Genomic DNA, 18,447 nt, shown 5'->3' on the forward strand with positions numbered 1-18,447 from the left:
TAGCCCTCTAACAGCAAAACACCGCTACAAAACCCAAGATTTTGTTACTTTTAGTAGGTGGTATCTCCAGACCAACAGTCAGCACTGATGAACCAAGGTTGCCCTTTATCACGCAAGAGAATTGGACACAGACACAAAATCATCACGCTCATACCTCGTTTTAATATCTGAGATGTGGTCACAATTTAAAACACCATTTCTCAACAGCTTAGACCGATCTGAGCTGTGTAATACCAGAGATCTTCACACCATCCCCAGAACATGGATTATATAATTTCAAGGATTTGATTCTGAGGAAACTGTCTTGAACCCCCAAAAATGAGGCATTTCCAGCTGAATCAGCTCCCTGAGCTGGCTCACTCTTCTGTCTTTACTGAAGAGGAACAGAACAGACAGTGGCGACACGGTTAGAAGCTGTGGCACTGTAGCTGCCATCACACATGCTGTTATCTATATATACAAAGCATGAGGGAACTTGAGCCACTTTGTCCTTGTAGCTGCACCAAAGTGCACATATCAGATATACCATGTGCCAACCCTGCTCTCATTTCCATCAGATTTGAGATTAAATTTGGATCTCCTGCTCCTCAGGACAGCGTCCCAAGGACTTGCTGTGGGCAAATCCGTGCACTAGGGAAATCTATACTGGGTGGGCACACGCTTCACTACGTTTAGTCAGGTTATTAATGTAAAAAGCTCTGCCAAAATCATATAAGCAGTTTAAAACTCAAACTGTATCGCTCTTACAATTTTTAAGGCCATGGTTATCTTATTTCCAGTCACGTATCCCATTCCAATTTTTATAAGTAAGCCCGGTTTATGTTAAGCCGCTTGTGCTCCTCACCAAAACCCAACACCTATTTGAGAGCTAATAAAAATATCTCTTAAGCTGTCAGTTTATAAGTGATCACAAAACAATCTTTGGACAACTGTCATAATAGCCCTGCCAAGAGAAAATTCTTGAAGCACAAAAGATGTCATTAACTAGGCTGGACATTCTTTGTGTAACAGCCAAAGGTTACTAGAAGTCTATATTTATACCCTCAGCAATTTCATCTGACAGTCTGTCAACCGTCCAGTTAGCTGCTGTCAGTTTCTCCCTACAGAGTTGCACAAACTCAGGATTGTGTCTTTGATTTTATTATCATTCCAGTCTGTATGATAGCAAAGATATATTTGCTCATTTATTCCTGGAACACTCATTTTCAGAAAAGTTCTGTACTGAATATAATTTTAATTTCTGAGTGGAAAGATTGCACTTTCTCAAAAAGTGGTACATAATTACAGCATAAAAAGGCAGCCTCCAGTATAGGAGTCACAGTTACAACAGCAGTTTCTAGAACATAAAATCCAAGACAAGCTGCTGTCACTGCTGGCTTTGATGGCGCTGTTCAGCTGAATTTTCATTTAAAACACATGCATTGTTTTAATACTTGGGCTTTATAGCTCTAGGTTAAATTTTGCAAACAAAACCTAATCAGTGTGTTTCTTCATCCTCTAAATAAAAACAATTTTAAATACATACTTTAGCAATTTGTTTTTGATGTAATGCTATTTGGATTACTCTGTGAAAACCACTAGATGGCACTGAATGAAGGTCTTTTAAAAGAACTGATTCGAATGAGGAAATTTCATTTAAAATATTTGGGTATTCACAGAGAACGACACTGATGAATAACTGATCACAGACTTCATTAATGCAAATAAACTCAAAATTTTGGTGATAAGCCTCACCTTTTGAATTGAACCAATGCATCAACCTTTCCAAAGGGAGCAAAGTACCTGCAGCCGGATCCCCTGGTCTGTTGCACTCCTGCAGAAAGCGGGTACTCATCCCACTTGCAGGCCCCACTTGCAGCTCCTTGTTCCCAGGTTTAACTGTTCAAGTCGTTTGTACCAGAAACGTGTGCCAAGGGAGAAGCAAGCACCAGTGCCATTTATAGACATTTAGCATTCCATTTTCAAGTAATTTTTCCATTTTCAAGTCATTTTTTGATTTTGTCTCTGCCTCTAGTGGGCCATGCAGAGCCCCTTGGCTTAACAGGAGAGGTGCAGCTCCTCAATCAGCAGCAACTTCACGACCTAGTGCTGAGTTGCAAGAAGGCAGTATTTCAGGAGAAAATCAATGCTTCATGACTCTTAGCAGGCTTTTATCATGCAAGCAATTCCTCAACAGCCTCCACATAAGGCCTGCCCAGGCACAGCCCTCTGCCCACAGCAGGCACAGAGGGGCCTTCACACCTCTGGGACAGCTGCCCTCATGCTAAGATCCCGCCTGTAATAAAACTGAGCTGCAGCCTAAGGGAAAGTGGCAAAGGGCACTCTGGGGAGGCGAGGAAACTGATCGCCTTTGTCCCAAACCCGGCTCCTGCGCCCTCAGGCGCCGCCATATCCGCAGGGACCGGCCCGCCCAGAGGCGGGAAAATAAGGCCCGCCCCCTGCCGCACCCCTGCCCTCTCCGGAAGAGCCCCCCGCCCTCTTTCTCATTGGCTCCGCCGCTCTCCACCTGATCAGCCAGACGGCGGCTCAGTGGTTGCGCCGTGGATGGGGGCGGGAGGGAGAAAAAAATTATCGTATGCGGGCGGAGGGGCGGGAAAGGCGCTTCCGCTCCTGCGCGCTGCGGGGCTCTGGGACGGTCACCGGCTGCGTGAGGCAGAGAGGGCCCGCGCGCTCCCAAGCGCCGCCAGCGGGAGGGGCGGGGCCAGCGGGCCCCTCAGACGGCGGCGGGTGCCCAGCCCCGCAGGCCCCGGCCCCGGTGCGGGCGTTTTATCTCCGCCCGCCCCGCTCCCAGGCCCCGCCGAACGGGCCAGGATGAGCGGTGAGGACGGGAACGAGGAGTTCTACCGACAGCTGCAGCTCCAGCAGCAGTACGAGGCCAAGGCCGAGCCCGGCGGCGAGGGCGAGTCCGACCCCTTTACCTATGTAGACCCGGCCGATGGGGCTGCCTACGAGTGGGACCGAGAGAAGAAGGCCTGGTTCCCCAAGGTGGGTGCGGGAGAGGCCGCTGTGAGGAGCAGCCTCCTCGCCTGACTTGTGGGGCTACGAAGTTGGTGAAGGGTTTGGAGGGGAAGCCGTATGAGGGATGGCTAAAATCACTGGGTTTGTTCAGCCTGGAGGAGGCTGAGGGGAGAGCTCATCGTGCCTACAGCTTCCTCACAAGGGGAGGGGAAGGGGCAGGTGCTGAACTCTTCTCTTTAGTGATCAACGACAAAACCTGAGGGAATGGCAGGAAGATGTGCCGGGGGAGGTTTAGGTTGGACATCAGGAAAAGGTTCTTCACCCAGAGGGTGCTGGGCACTGGAACAGGCTCCCCAGGGAGGTGTCACAGCCCCAAGCCTGACAGTGTTCAAGAAGAGACTGGACAATGTCCTCAGACACACGGTGTGAACTGTGGGGTTGTCCTGTGCAGGGACAGGAGTTGGACTCGGTGATCCTTGTGGGTCTGTTCCAACTCAGAACATTTTATAGCTGTGGCCCTCTATGGGGGCTTATCCCTCCTCCTGCCCACTACCCAGGGGCAACTCCTTCCCTGGAGTTTTTCTGAGGAAGGGTGAGAATGAAGAACAGTTGATGTTTGGTCTGTTCACCACGGAGGTGTCTCGCTCTTTGGCCAAATACCTGCTGCAGAATCAATGTAGCGCTGAAACACCCTGTTTTTACAGGCGAACCCACAGCAGCTGGTGTTGTCTCCATCCCTAACCTGCTTTCTGCTCTTCTGTTACGAAGAGCTATAGGTTGGCTTTTCTCCTTGGATGTGAATCTGTAGAATTGCTCAGGCCTGGCATGAAGTCACAGTTATATTTGTGGATCTTAACAAATTGGTACTGCCTCTGGCATGTTTTGGTTTCTTTATCACAGTTGCTGTGGTGATCTTTGTCTTCTCTTGGCAGTGAAGATGTGAACTAGTCTCTTAAGAGCTCTAGATGAAAATGGGGTAGTATATTCTTCTTTTGTTATTATCCAAAAATGATGCATGTGTGAAGATGTCTTGTTCCATCTCCTTAGGTCTTGGAAAAGCAATTGAAAGTGAAGTGTATTTGACTTAGAAGCATTCAGCAGAATGGAAGTGTGTTACAATTCTTTTTTTTAATTAAATATTTTAAGTATTAAAAATGAATTTGCTATAACAAGGTGGCCCTTCAAGGTGGAGAGGGGATGTAGATTTAATGTGTTGAGCCAATCTACTGATCTACAAGTGAAATAGTAATTTTGTTACTGTATAACACTGATTGAGGGCAATTACTTAATTTACAAATGTTAAGACATTTTGTAGCACATATTTCATTAATCTAATGTGCTGGTTCTTATTTGTGACTATTAATTCATTGTAATTCAGAGAATCGAGAGTGAACCTAGTAGTGCCAAATTTATATGTGTGTAAACCTAGAAAGGTGTCCATGTAGCAGATGGCTTACAGAGGGGTAAAAACACATCAAAAATCCAGACTCCCAAAGTGGAGCAGTGGGAGAACTGAGTAACCCTGGCTCCCTGGGGAGTGCTATATCCAGTAAGTACAGTAACTTCTTCTAAAATGGTTCTTTTGGTTTTATTTTTTTATTTATCTCTTCTTCTTAGGAGCATTGGTCTTTCCTATATGCCTGTTCTTATCCCAAATTTCCATCTTGAAGTGGCAATAACATTCATGGTTAGATTATATGGGAGCAGCAAAGTTCACTAGTGAATATGATGTATAGTAGAAGTTGGTATAGAGTAATTATGAAGCCATATATGTTATAGATAGGTGACTGAGCTAGATATCATAGTATCTCAGGTTATTTCATTTTGCTGATGATTATTGAACAGTGTTTTATCGAAGTAGATTTAAAAGACTTCAGGAGCCAGAAGTTGTAGTTGTGAGCAGTAATAAAATTCCTTATCTCTGTTCTCTGATAGAAGATTATTCTGACTAGTCTAAGTAATCATCATCTGCAGGTTAGTATTACACTGCTACTCTGCCTTGGGAATAGAGTGTCTGCTGAACTTCTGCTGAAGCATACTTCAAAGCAGAGCAGAAAGTTAACTGACTGTCAACATTGCTCAGAAAAATTTGGAGACAGTCAGGTATTTAATAGAAGTTATAGGAAATTTGTGTATTATTTAATGATTTTTCTTTCAATGGTGCTATATTGATGGAGACAAACTTTTTATAGTCCTTTACACACCTAGCACAAATCACATATTGAATTAATCTGCCTTCATTCATCACTTGCTATGAAGAAACAGTTATCAGGTGTCTTCTGTAAGCACAGAGTGTCAGTTCTTCAGCTGGTTAATCTATTCCTTTCCATTTCAGTGGAACCAGCAGTTAATTACATGCTAGCATGTCCTGTATTATTCTATTTCTTTTCCTATAAGCCTAATTGCCCCAAACACTGTACAACTGTTTGGGTATGGATGTGGAACTGAATCTCATTCTGTGATGTTCTCCACCAGATCTGGATTGAAGCCCAAAGTAACTGAGTCTTTGTTTTCCATGCAGGCATGCTTTGGCATAAGTTCCAATAAAAACCTTTACATTTGTATACATTCCTTTATGCTTGCAAAAATATATTTTAAAATGAAATAGTTGTGATAGTAAATATGGTAGGATGATAGCATATTATGAAAAAAAAAATTGTTATTGATGGGCAAAATTTGACATAATAGGTAATTCGCTAAGAATAAATCTAGCTTTACATGAGAATGCGGTTCCACCTGAAGTTGAAAAACAATACTACTGCAGGAAGGTGGCTGGTTGTTGCAGGTTTAATCACTAATATATCAGTAAGTTCTCTGATGAAAATAATTAATATTGTTTAGCAGAAAATTTAAAAATTTAACTCTATGGATTTAATCAACTGTGAAACTCAGCTTTTGCTAAGATTACCAGTGTCAAATATAATGAACCATATTAGAACATGGAGTATTGTTTCCCTCAGTGAAGGTGGTTGAGCTCTTCCTTTCTCTTGTGTCATGTCTGTAAGAGCAACCACTTACATTCCTGATCGAGATGTGTTGCAAATCTCGTTTAATGTAGAAGCTGTTTTGTGCTAAACTTTTAAGTTATATGAGGCTCCACAGCTTCTTGTGTTATTTATGACAAGCCTGTTACTGTTGATTCTGCATTTTTTATTTGTCATAATAAAAGCTTAGAGCTGAAACATCAAGCTTCAAATCACTATGGAAGATAGGAGATTGCGTTCTTGTCATTGACATTTACTGCTGTCCATTGTGCCGCTCCCTTACAAAAGCTCTCTGACATTTTTTGTTCCCTTTTGAATACGAATGAAACAGGTGCAGCATAGATCAGAGTCAGATAAAATTTTCAAAGGTTAAAGCTCAGCTTTGGGATTAAATTGTTTCAGAGTGTGTAACTTCAGAAAGCACTTCATAGTGCAGTGATACCAGCAAAATCAGCTCTTATGTATCATCTCTTTTCATGTTATTGCTTGTGGCTAGTATTATTTACCTGGCTGGAAATAGCGGCTGTAATTTGTAGGGTGGGTGTTTGTGTTAGTCTCTAAATGACAGACATTAGCCAATCTTACATTTTGTGCAAATATAATCTCTCTCTAGAAAAGACTGAGCTAATTATTTATCTATTAGGAGGATATAAGGTAGAGTGTTTGGCCTTGTAAACAGTGTTAAGATATGTCTCTATGTGCAATATTTATTGTCTGTCAACACAAATATATGTCATCTCTGAAACTGTTTCTATGAAAAGGCAGATGCCTACAAATGTCAGTCATTCATCATCTGTGGATAAGTTGTTGGCTTCCCTTCAGTGTCACTTTGTCTTTTCCATGCAATCAGCAGTGCTTGGTTTCTGTCCTTCAGACAAATCCAATTTATGTTGGCAGCAGAAAACTTTGCTTGAGAAAAAGCAGAACCGGTGAAATATTTGTTTAAAACTTCTTGGAATTAGGATGTTAGTCCAGTTCCGTAATACCTGAACTCGCAGAATCACACTGATGGTTTTTGTTGCGCGTGTGGCTTTACATAGATTATTTTAAACCAGTTTAAAAACACTGCTGTTTTTTATGTTGCTGGATTAGAAAATGGCCATCATCAATGAAGATAATTTCTAAAACACTAACATTAGAACACTTACAAACCCGAATTTGTAGTTCTTTGAAATTTTGGGTTAATTTTCCAAATTTCTTTTCAGATAACGGAAGATTTCCTGGCAACATATCATGCCAACTATGGCTTCCATGCAGATGATACAGACAGTTCATCCACTTCTGGCACAGCAACTGAAAGTAAGCAACCACTAAGTTCGAAGACAACAGGAGCGCAACCGCCAGCAAATGAGAAAGGACCACAGCAAACAGATCCAAAACAAAAAGCAGAAAAACGGAAGCTTGAGCCAGGTAAGTGACAAAGGGTTTCCCTCTGTGTAGTACTGAATGGAAATTGGCAGTTGTTCATTGTTACCATCTACAGCAAAGATACAGATTCCCAGAATGATTTTGAAATTGTATAGTACTTCATGGGTATCCTACTGAGTCCATACAATAGGTGAAAGAAAAGCAAATTAAGGTGTATTAAGAGCTTTTCATGTGGGCAAGCAAAAATTCGTAGAAATCTGATGGAATGTGGACATTAGCATATGCTCACATGTTTAATAACTGAAATGAAACTTTCTTTGCAGGGTGGTTTCATGTAGAAGACGACAGGAACACAAATGTTTATGTGACTGGTAAGCGATAGCTTTTACTTATCTACTTTGAGTTAAAAATGGTAAAGGAGACGTGTATCTCACTGACTTTGGATATATACCTATTCAGTCTGCCACTTGCAAGCTACTTAACATTATGTTCGTGATTGCATAATGTCTTGTGACCTTTAAATGGCAGATGTAGGAAAGTAATACAAGGGACATATTCCATGCTTTTATCTTTTAAATGTTATAGTCTGTGAGCTGTGTCAATAAAGTCACTAGTTTGGGTTTTTTTGTGGTTTTTGTTTGGTGGTGGTGATGGTGTTTGGTTGGGTTTTTTTAAGTAAGCTACAGCCAAGAAAAACGATTTCTGCAAATTCCTAAGGAACAGGATACTGAGAACAACATTATAATAAGATAATGCATTGACTAAACACATCATTTAATATGTGTTTTTTTATGTTTTGTTTGATTTTATAAATACATAATTAAGTTACTAGATAAGAAGGAAGAAACAGGAAATAAAAGAAAAAGTTGGAACTAGAATGAGCAAGTAACAGGGAAGCTCAAGTGAAACTATCTGTGCATTTATTACGCTAATTCTCTACCTTTTTTGGATGTTGGGGTGTTATGTTGGTGGTTTGGAGCAGCCACAGAAATTCACAGACCTGAATTCTCAGAGATCTTCATCCAGGCCAAACTAACATGGAACATTCACATAATTTTATTCTCCATTTGTTTTGTTTTATTTTATTTTTTTTTTAATTGTCCTCAATTTAAAGTTAAGACTTTGAAAACTCCATACATTATCAGTTGCTTTTTTTGTTGAATTTGTGTATGGAGAATATAGTCATCTGTTTGTAGGTTGGGGGTTTTTTGTCTTCAAGCCCTAGAGGTGCAGTAGAACTTGGGCAGGATAGTTATGTTCATGTAGGCCATTGTGTCACTGCAATGCCAGTATCTTGTATAGCACTAAAACTCTAAGCCTACGTATTAGGGAGCACAAAGATATTGCTGTATGTTACACCTATTAAAAAGTGAAAGGATTTTCAAAATATTAGTATGAAGTAATGTTTAAAAGGTAACACCAAAAATATTGATTCCACGGGCAGTGATTTCTTAGTATGTATGTAAAATTTCATCCTTAAGTTTTAGCTCTCAGGAGGTTTCAAAAAAATGAATGTCATCAAGCTTTCTCTTTTAATTCATTTTGCAGGTTTACCTCCAGACATTACAAAAGACGAATTTGTTCAAGTCATGTCAAAATGTGGTATCATTATGCGAGATCCTCAGACAGAAGAACATAAAATCAAACTTTACAAAGATAAGGAAGGAAATCTTAAAGGAGATGGCCTCTGTTGCTATCTGAAGGTCAGTGGTGTACTGAAGTGCAGTTTTCCTTCCCACTGAAGATCCCTATGGCCACTGTTTCACAATCACATTAGAGGATTTTTGAAATATCTCAAGTATAACTTAAAACTTAGGTGTCTGGTTTATAGGTTTATTCCAGAACCGTGCACTTATCTGTTTGTGCACCTCATTTGTTTCCTCTTACTCACCCGTCCTCCCCCGAAAATGTCTGTAGTAGCTGCTGAACATGTCTCTACATGTTCCTGTCTTGGCTGTCAGTGGTTATGAGGTGAAAAGGGGGACCTCTTCACCTTTTACTTTAAAAACATGTCACTGTGTGACCAAGAATACAGAAATAACAAGACAGAAATGCATATACTGTAGTTCTGTATTTACAGCTTTTAGTTGAGAACTGTTTAGGTTCAGAACTCCTCTCGCATTCTGTATTAACCTATAACAGTTCAGGCTGCAGTACTATTTCTTTCATGTGCTTCACTTGTGAATCATTTGGAAAGTTGGTGCTTACAAGTGCAATCTCTTTTAATTCTGCAAGAAGCACTAGGCAGTACTAACTCAACTGCACTGTAGTCTGTGTGGTGATTGAGAGAGATGCAGACACAGAGTTCATGTTAGCAGCAAGTGCAGAGTCAGGCGGAGCTGAGCCTTTAATTAGCCTTTCTCAATTTATAGCTTTACAGATATGGACCTGGACCAAGAGGTTAAACAGGATGTTTTTTTCAAAAAACGTTGTTTCAAACACACAGACCCAGGCCCAATATTCACACGTCATACGTACAAGGGCAGTGTTCTGACGTGAGATATCATTCTCACTGCCTGCGCTATCGTTCCTTACACTCAGAAAAAACATACTTCTGTATAACCTGTCCAAGGCCCTTTATGTTTTGACTAGTTGCTGTGATTTAATCATATTGGTATTATTTGTCCGGATGGTCATGTTAGTATTGATCTTCCTTTGTCATCCAGGTGGCTGAAACCACATGTCCTGCTGTTCCCACAGTCTGTGCTAATTTTGTAATTTTAGTGTTCAGGGCTGTTTAGTGCACAGGTATAAAGACAGTCTGCACTCTAAAGGACTTTCAGGAAAACATTAAACATTACTGAAGAGCCTCAGCATCTGCTGTTGTCGAACAAGTGATACAAGCTTTATAGAAAATTGGCCCCCTGAAATTTTTTTGTTCTCGCTTTTACGTTAATCAGCTTGCTTGACTGTTGCAGGTTAGTTTTTAGGACATATTTGAAGGAAATGTATGCAGTTGCTTTTGGGAGCATTAATTTTCTATAACAGTGGTGAACAAATACTGGATTTTGATAAAGAAAACATTGCCAATGGTGTGTTAAGAGACTTGGAAGATATAGGGTGTTACGGTTTTCAGTGACAGGGAATTGATTCTTAAATAAACATTATTGGACTAATTTGGCTGTGCCATGTTCTTTAAAGCTTGTGTTCTGCTTTATCTTCAAATAGAGAGAATCGGTTCAACTTGCATTGAGACTTCTGGATGAGGCAGAAATTAGAGGCTATAAATTGCATGTTGAAGTTGCGAAGTTTCAGCTGAAGGGGGAGTATGATGCAAGCAAAAAGAAGAAGAAATGTAAAGACTACAAGAAGAAGTTGTCTCAACAGCAGAAGTTTGTATTTTTTATTTCAGTAAAACATTGCTTGAATTCTAAGTGCCATTAGTAAAGTGCTGCTTTCTTTCAAATGTGGTGCTAAGAGCTATGCAAAAATTGAAGTCTTATCTGACAGCAAAAGAGCTCAATTAATACACATTTGGAGGGGAGGAACTCCTAAATTAAATGTTGACATAATGAACTTCTTTGCAATTGACACATTAGAATAGTCCATAGGGAACCAAGGTCCTTTCAGTTACAGAAGAAAATATTACAACTCTGGGGAGATAGGTGCAAATACTAAAATATCTCTGTAGATTCCCCCAGACCTCTGTCTCTCTCTGGTATAAGATATACTGTTTTTTCAATTGTAGCTAGATTTGTTGCTTTTGTCACTTAAAAATTGTTTTTCTATCTTTTGGAACCAAGAAGATGCAGACTAAAGAAGAAAAAAGTTGAAGTATATAGGACTCAATGTTGTAATGATAGCAGCATTCCGCTAAACATTTTAAATAGTAATGCAAAAGTATTTTGTCAAAGGGAACAAAGTCTATTTGGCGTCAGTTAAAAATAAAAGCAGCTTGAAATGTATCTGCTTCAGAGATAAGTTGCCAGTTCTTGCTGTAAGTTGTCTGCAGTGTGGAAAGAGAAGTACGAAAATAATGAACCTGCATTTGACAGCAATTTGTGGGAATGAACTGACTTTGCTTGGTGTTCCTTTTGAGTTGAAGAGCATAACTTACTCGCTACTACCTTCACTGAAAATCCAAGTTTTCTTCAGCTGAACTAGCAGATACAAGAAGGAACTTGAACAGGGCTTATTCCCCCTAAATATAAGATTCTGAGATGTAGAAGTGTGACTGTGTCCTTTTTTTTTTGTTTGTAATAGGATATGAATAGGCATTTCTACCAGAAGTACCATTTTTTTTGTAAGAAGGCAAAGTCATAGAACCAGACACTCTGAGTTCCATGGCTCATTTGTGGCAGTGGCTCTGTACACTGTGGAACAAAATGCATCTTGCAGCCATGCCTGTGTAAGACTCAAGGTGTTATTGCGTGTTTGTTTAAATAAAAGCAGTTAAATGTTACCAAAGGGAACAGTGGATCTCCTTCTTTACAAAACAAGTTAGGAAAAAACGGTAAAGTATTGTCATTTTTATTATACTGGGCAGCAGCTGGTTTCAGTGTCTGAGCAGGTATTAGGAAAGAATTAAAACTTGGAGATTATTTTTTCAGTGTTTAAGAAAATGCTTTGATTCTTAAGATAATTGCTCATAGAGGGACTATAAATTAAGACCTTCAAACGTCAACTGCTTTGTAGTAGAAGTGGTAAAACTGGATGATTATTGCATTTTTTAGAAGAGTAGCTTAACTCTGTGTCAAAATACATGTTTTAGTTGATGTATTGCAGGAAACGCTAAATTAATGATTTTTTTTCAACAAATACTTGTAGAAACTGAAGAGAGCCGCAACAATATCTTCTTACTGTTGCTTCATTTCATTAGACAGCTGGATTGGAGGCCTGAGAAGAAAGACGGCGCAACTCGAATGCGACATGAACGCATCGTTATTATCAGGAATATGTTTCACCCAAAGGACTTTGAGGTAGGAAGGTGCAATTTGCTACTGTAGATTGTGCTGTTATAATTAACATTGCCTGAACTTTCTACCATAAGAATTTTAGCAAAATTCTAGGAGGATGAGAACAAAATTAAACTCCTTTTTGGGCAGGGTTTCTTTTCCTGTGACAAGTAACTGTTTAAAATTAAGTTGTCTATTTTCAAAAAACAAGACAAAGATATTTTTCGCATCGGACTTTTTCACTATGTGTATCCTGACAATATTCCTTTTGGGATGGAAAGAGGAGTAGACAGTAACTGTGGTGGAATGGAGAAGCCAGCTCAAAAGCCTTATTAATAAGTAGCATTTATTAAATTTGAATACAGGCTGTCTGCCAGCTCCCAATGGCTTCGAAAATGCAGCATAACAATTTACAAGCTTCTAATGGAGTGGCAGATGCATTCCACTGGTTATTGAGCAAAACTAAAGCTGAGAAGTGCTGCTCTTGAATCTGATTGTGTGACTGATTGCATTGCAGGAGGATCCCTTAGTCCTAAATGAGATCAGAGAAGATCTGCGGACAGAGTGTGAAAAGTTTGGTCAAGTAAAGAAGGTTCTCATATTTGATGTACGTGTTTTTTACAGGTTATGTTGGGAGAATCAATGTAACGTGTAAATGTGCAAGACTTTTAGGTTTATTTAGATATGAATGGAGAATTTATTTGGTTTTGTATCTTTATTTCGTGGAAACTTGACCTAATCTTCCACTATTAACTGTTTGTGAAATTATTTTATAAGCACGTACTACTTCAGTCTATGTGAAGGCAAACTCTAACTCTTCCCAATAACCTGGATACATGTCACAAGTTTGAAAGTTTATAAATACGTTTATTTGTAGATAAACTAGCTGAAACATTTGTTTTCTGGCTTCAAAAAGTCTGGTCTGTGTACCAACAGAAGACACTTTTAAACTTGCAGATTGAGTTTTTCAACACGATTGTGTATGCTCAGGATTTTTGGTAAGACAATGTAAAAGGTCTTGGAATAAATACACTATTTAGAAAACTACTAAATGAAAGTTCTGTCTCCTCACAGCGACACCCTGATGGCGTAGCTTCTGTGTCATTTAAAGAACCAAATGAAGCTGATCTGTGCAAGCTGACTCTAAATGGAAGGTGGTTTGGTGGCCGCCAGCTCAGTGCTGAAACATGGGATGGTGTAACAGATTATCAGGTAGCCTTTCGTGGTCCTGTTTCATCAAATCTTTCTTCAAAACTTTAAATATGTTTTAATTTGAGAGGTGCTTGGTGTTCCCATCCCCATGCCCTTCCCACCCTTGCCCCATCTTGGTTCTTGTCAAAAACTGCTAGGATGTCTCAAAATAATCATCCTTAATTATTCAATTTGCAAAAATTTAAAGGACTTTTTTGATGTTAAAAATTTTGTGTTGGAGATATCAACTTAGAGTGTTAGTTGCTGGATGTCGAGATCATTAGTTCACAGTCAACAGGGCCTATTGAAGAGTTGAGATTACTGCAATATAAATGTATAATTTTGTCTGTGAAAATACTAATTTTTACAAGTATGATTTTGTAATGATGTGTATAAACATATCTCTAATAGGTGGAGGAGACTGCAAGAGAAAGGGAAGAAAGGCTCAAGGTGTGGGGGTCGTTTTTAGAGGATCCTGATCCAAAGGAGCAGCAACCTACAGCCGATTCTGATTCTGCAACAAGTAGCGTTAAACAGTCTGAAGGCACATCACCTTCAAAAGTTAATGACACGTCTCAGGATGTAAATGATGAAGCCCATAAAAGGGAGAATAATGGTGAGGGTGTTGATGAAGATGGTGCTCCATCCACAGACAGCAGCCTTGCAGGCAGTGATGCTGAAGCAGATACATAACATCTTTAATGCTTTAGGAAAGCATGGGTTTTAGGGTGATGTTTGAGTTTATTCCTTTCTTCTGGGTGACTGCAGACAACATTCATATGAATAAATGCATATTAGGGTGTCATCAACTGTGTGCTTTGAAGTTTTCATTAAAAGCAGTATTTAATGAGGTTCTAAAAGTTTGTATTGATTGGCTGTTCAGGTAAAGTAACTCAAGTTGCCAAGAATGCAGTAAAACTCATCAGGCTTCTTTTGTTCTAACTATGCTTGTCAGTGTTTCATTATGTAAGTGTGAAATATGTTCCAACCCTTAAGTTTATGTAGTTATATGTAACTTAAGTAATGCAGAGCTATTACAAGATTTGTGGATTTTACTGTTAATTTTGTTGTACCCCTTGGAACTCGGTGTCTCACGCTTAAAAAGGATTCTTGTCCTGAGAACTTGGGATCATTTTATGGAGCAGATGGTGTGACACATATAGGGTGAGTGCATTGGATGTGTTGCTATGCATTAAGTAGCAAACGAAAAGTGTAGTACCAAATTGAAAACTTGAAGTGGAAAACAAACAAGGTTGCCGTAGCCAACATAAGGCAAAACTGAGTGAAGGTAGATTATTAAATCCCAGCATTCAGCAAATTATTTTGTTCTCCCCCTGTTTAGATTTTCTGTTGACGTTTAGATCTTCCATTGAGGCTGGAGCTATGTCAAGGAGGCTAGAAATGCATGAGCACACACATTCTAGGCCAGAATGAAATCAGATTGATCTTTAACTCTCATGGTCTGTATGCTGTAGGTTTGCAAATTGGCTTTTGATTGGTGTGTTGTTGGCTTTGTTTAGTCTTTGCTTTAATATTAAAGGTTTTCATTTAACTTTGTTAGATGATGAGTGTGAATTCTCTTCAGCATTTTAGTTTAGCCTTATGTGCCCTTCAAAGTGGGGGGAATCTCCCAATATTTTTGACAACTTGAACTACAGTGCAAAAGTTAGAATACTTGAAAATGTGCTTTCAAGTAATATTCTTTTTTATGGAAAAAGCAAATGCTGGCCCTCATAGAAATATTTCCTAAAGCAAGGATTTAGAAGACATTCTAACTTTGGATATCTTAATAAGTGTCAGGCTTTCAAAAATAGATTTGGGGGAGCCATTTTGTGCGTAGTCATTCTTAATTTAGAATCCCATTATCTTGATACCTAAGGACAAAAGAATACGGATATAGGCATTGAACAGTTAAAATATTGGTGCTAGATTCATAGCACGCTATTCATATGGTTGGTTACTAGTGCACATTTGTAAGAAGGATTTTTTGAATTTTTTAAATTCATATTGGATTGCAAGAAACCATAGATGCTAATTCTTATATTTCCATCCCAAAGTATTCATAATACTCTGAAAATTGTTATTTTCTGACTTTGTGATTACCAAAACTCTGAGATTAGCATCTATTTTTTTCAGAAGTCTATATGGTACTTTCAAGTTTGTTTTGTTTTTTGATATGTAATCGATTTAAATCGGTAACTATGCCAACCAGAGCATCTAAGTTAATGCTTTGCCACTGTAGTGATACATTATATCTTTTTGTGAAAAAATATCTGGTCTTAAAACAAAGATGGTATTTGAATTCAGGGTTTAAAAGTCTGGGGGCTCATTGTAAGCTAGAATGACATATTTCCGGTTTTGTGTTGCATGATAAAGAAGAGCTGTAACCCTTGCCAGCTAAGACAGACCATTTTCTCATCTTTACAAGCGTGCGAATTGTATGTTTTGGCAAGACAAGTGTTGGACCAGTTCAGGGAATCTGAAATATGGTCTGGTGTGTATTCAGATTACATCTCTGGATTGTGTTGGTGCTGCCTTAGTTATTTGTATTGGAAATAAGCACCACAGACCTTTGAGGGCTGAAGGTTTTGGCACATGGGTGTGATTTAGTGTGCTGGGTGTTGCTTTCAGTGCTCCTTTTCTTCTTTCAGACTCCAGGCTTTAGATCTGTTAGACTATTGTGTTTTGTTACCTTGGGTTTTTTTTGAGAGCCTAGTCATATAACACACTACACAGCTAAATCACCAGTTTTGCAGTGGAATTGATCCTGATACAGGGTAACTGTTGACAAATGTATAAATATTGTACAGTTCTATGAAGCCTTATCATGGTATTGATATAAAAAATCAGGTTAGTGTTTGAAAAAGACTTCGAATGATAAAGAATCATTATATGTGCAGTAACCTTCCTCTCTCCAATTGATGTACAAATTGGATTGGCTTGCTTCAGGAGTCAAACATGATGTTAAGTCTTTTTACCTTTTCCTCTAGACTTCACACTGAAGTAGAGCTCTGACAAAGACTGAGACCAAATGTTTTACTGGCTTTCCTATTAACTAGGATTCTTAAGAAAATAAAAGCTGTTTTTCCATGAAAATACGTTGTTCTGAAGTGCAGCATTATACTCAAACTGTTTTTTTCCTTTTGTCTACCTCTGTTATTCCCCAGTAAAATGTAAAAATATATTTTTATAAACTATTCATTTAGGTATCGAGGCATTTAATAGTCTATGGAGAGGTTAATGCAGCTGTGACTCTTTTCAGCAGATTTTCACTGAGACCGAATTCTTTTGATGTTTTCCTTTTTTAAATAATGCCAATTTTATAAATTAATCTGAACAGAAATGAAATTTTTTCACAAAAGTTAAAATCACTATTTTGAAGTATGATTATGAAAATCTTCTAGTATAGAGCAGCAATGTTTAATACGAAATTGTAACAAATCTGAAGCTGAGCAAGCAGAGTTGCTTTTTAAACATCCATTGTTTTCTGCCTGAGCAGCATCATAGATAAATTGGTAAGAAGTCAAAACCCCAATGTAATTTTCATTATATTTGTTCTGAACTGGAAGTGCTTTCTAACGAGTCACTCCGTAGAAGTGACTAAATCAAACTTTTTGCCCAGTTTCTAATTTATCTTGGGTTCCGTTCCAGTATTCTGCATGTTCCTTCATCCCATGGCTTTTGGTGAGAGGTTCGCTTTAAGAAAAGCTGTGTCCTCCCCTCCGAATGGTACAGAAACAATAACTAGAAACAATTTATGGATGATGGTTGTTGCTCAGTTTTGACCTAGAGAAATAGCTATTTCTACTAATTCACACAGTGTAACTAAATGGATGTGAAGCCACTTAAATATAACAGCAGGGAAAGAGTATTAACTGGTATTTCAGTGTAATTCGGCACAGATAATCATTTAACCATCCAATACAAAATCAGTTGCTTAGCTTCAAGATATATTGGTAGTTTGCTTTACAATCAAATGCTATTTAGTGTTTTGCTGGCAAGGTGGTTGTACGGAGTTTGGAGCATCCATCAGCGATTCTGTGGTTCAACAAAAAGCCCCAAAGAAAAGGTACATAGGTTGTAGCAGGTTCTCGAATGCTCATATACAGCTGTAAAGAGAGAATTAGTTTCATTTTGCATCAAAATGTTTATCTGTTTCTCCTGCTGACTTTTTTTAATTACTTTTTTTAATTGAATTTCAGTCCCTCGTACAACTTACATTTTGTATAAGGATTGCAATTCACTTAAAATCATTAGTAAGTTAAATGCAGTGCATTTTAGCTAAAACATGTTAATCTATTTACAATTACGAATACATAGCTTAATTCACTGAAGAAAACTTAAAGGTAGTGGATGCTTCATAGGAACTCAAACTTGCCTTTAGATTTTCCAGTAGAAACAATATTCATACCCTGAATTCTTGAGCTGTGTAACCGAACCAAATTCTTAAAAAATACATATACATATAGATTTTAATTGGATTTTAAACTCTTTATTTCTGAATTTGAGGAAACATACTGCAGTATGATAAATGAATTATGTGAGTTGTATACTTGTGATGATTTGGCTTGTGTGTATTTCAGTGCTCATTATACAAGGCTTGAAGTCTTACTGTCAGGATACTCTGAAAGTTCTGTAAAATATTTATAGAATTATGAAATCTTTTGCAGCAAGTTGTTTTTTGCTCATTCTGTAATATGAAAGTATATTGTTAGATTAAACTTTTCAGTAAGTCGACTTGGAATTTTTCTGACGGGTTATTTTCTTCTGGTAAGTTAAATTGCTCGTTTATCCTTTAGAAAACCAACAAAAATATCATATTTGAATAATATCTAGAGTTGTGGCAGAATCTGAGAATCCCTTGATTTGTCTTCAGTTTTGTTTCTTAAAGGGGTTGTGTTTTATACTACCTTTTTAATAAACAAACTCGTGAACCAAAGTCTTTTCTGATGGGTTGTGAGATAACATATTTGACCCTTTTCCCCGGTAAGAGGTGCTCCGTGTTTGGTGCCTGTGAGTTAATGTGTTGGAGCTTTCCAGCTGGAGCCCGA

General features: G+C 38.6%; 1 protein-coding gene across 1 annotated transcript; it reads left to right on the forward strand.

Moving 5' to 3' along the window:
* The first annotated feature begins 2,612 nt into the window (after nt 1-2,612).
* On the forward strand, nt 2,613-18,335 carry HTATSF1 (HIV-1 Tat specific factor 1). The gene is made up of 9 exons (XM_065846423.2): nt 2,613-2,985; nt 7,148-7,352; nt 7,634-7,681; nt 8,859-9,013; nt 10,479-10,642; nt 12,130-12,229; nt 12,723-12,812; nt 13,280-13,417; nt 13,808-18,335. Exons 1-9 carry the CDS (start codon nt 2,812-2,814, stop codon nt 14,087-14,089), a joined length of 1,356 nt encoding a protein of 451 aa, XP_065702495.1. The 5' UTR covers nt 2,613-2,811; the 3' UTR covers nt 14,090-18,335.
* Nucleotides 18,336-18,447: the final 112 nt, after the last annotated feature.

This window comes from Patagioenas fasciata, chromosome 11, assembly GCF_037038585.1.
Source record: "Patagioenas fasciata isolate bPatFas1 chromosome 11, bPatFas1.hap1, whole genome shotgun sequence".
Classification (NCBI taxonomy): domain Eukaryota; kingdom Metazoa; phylum Chordata; class Aves; order Columbiformes; family Columbidae; genus Patagioenas; species Patagioenas fasciata.

Coding starts and splice junctions, on each gene's coding strand:
- HTATSF1 (XM_065846423.2), top strand. CDS start 2,812: ATGAGCGGTGAGGACGGGAACGAGGAGTTCTACCGACAGCTGCAGCTC. Junction 2,986..7,147: donor AGAAGGCCTGGTTCCCCAAG/GTGGGTGCGGGA, acceptor ATTTCTTTTCAG/ATAACGGAAGATTTCCTGGC. Junction 13,418..13,807: donor ATGGTGTAACAGATTATCAG/GTAGCCTTTCGT, acceptor TATCTCTAATAG/GTGGAGGAGACTGCAAGAGA.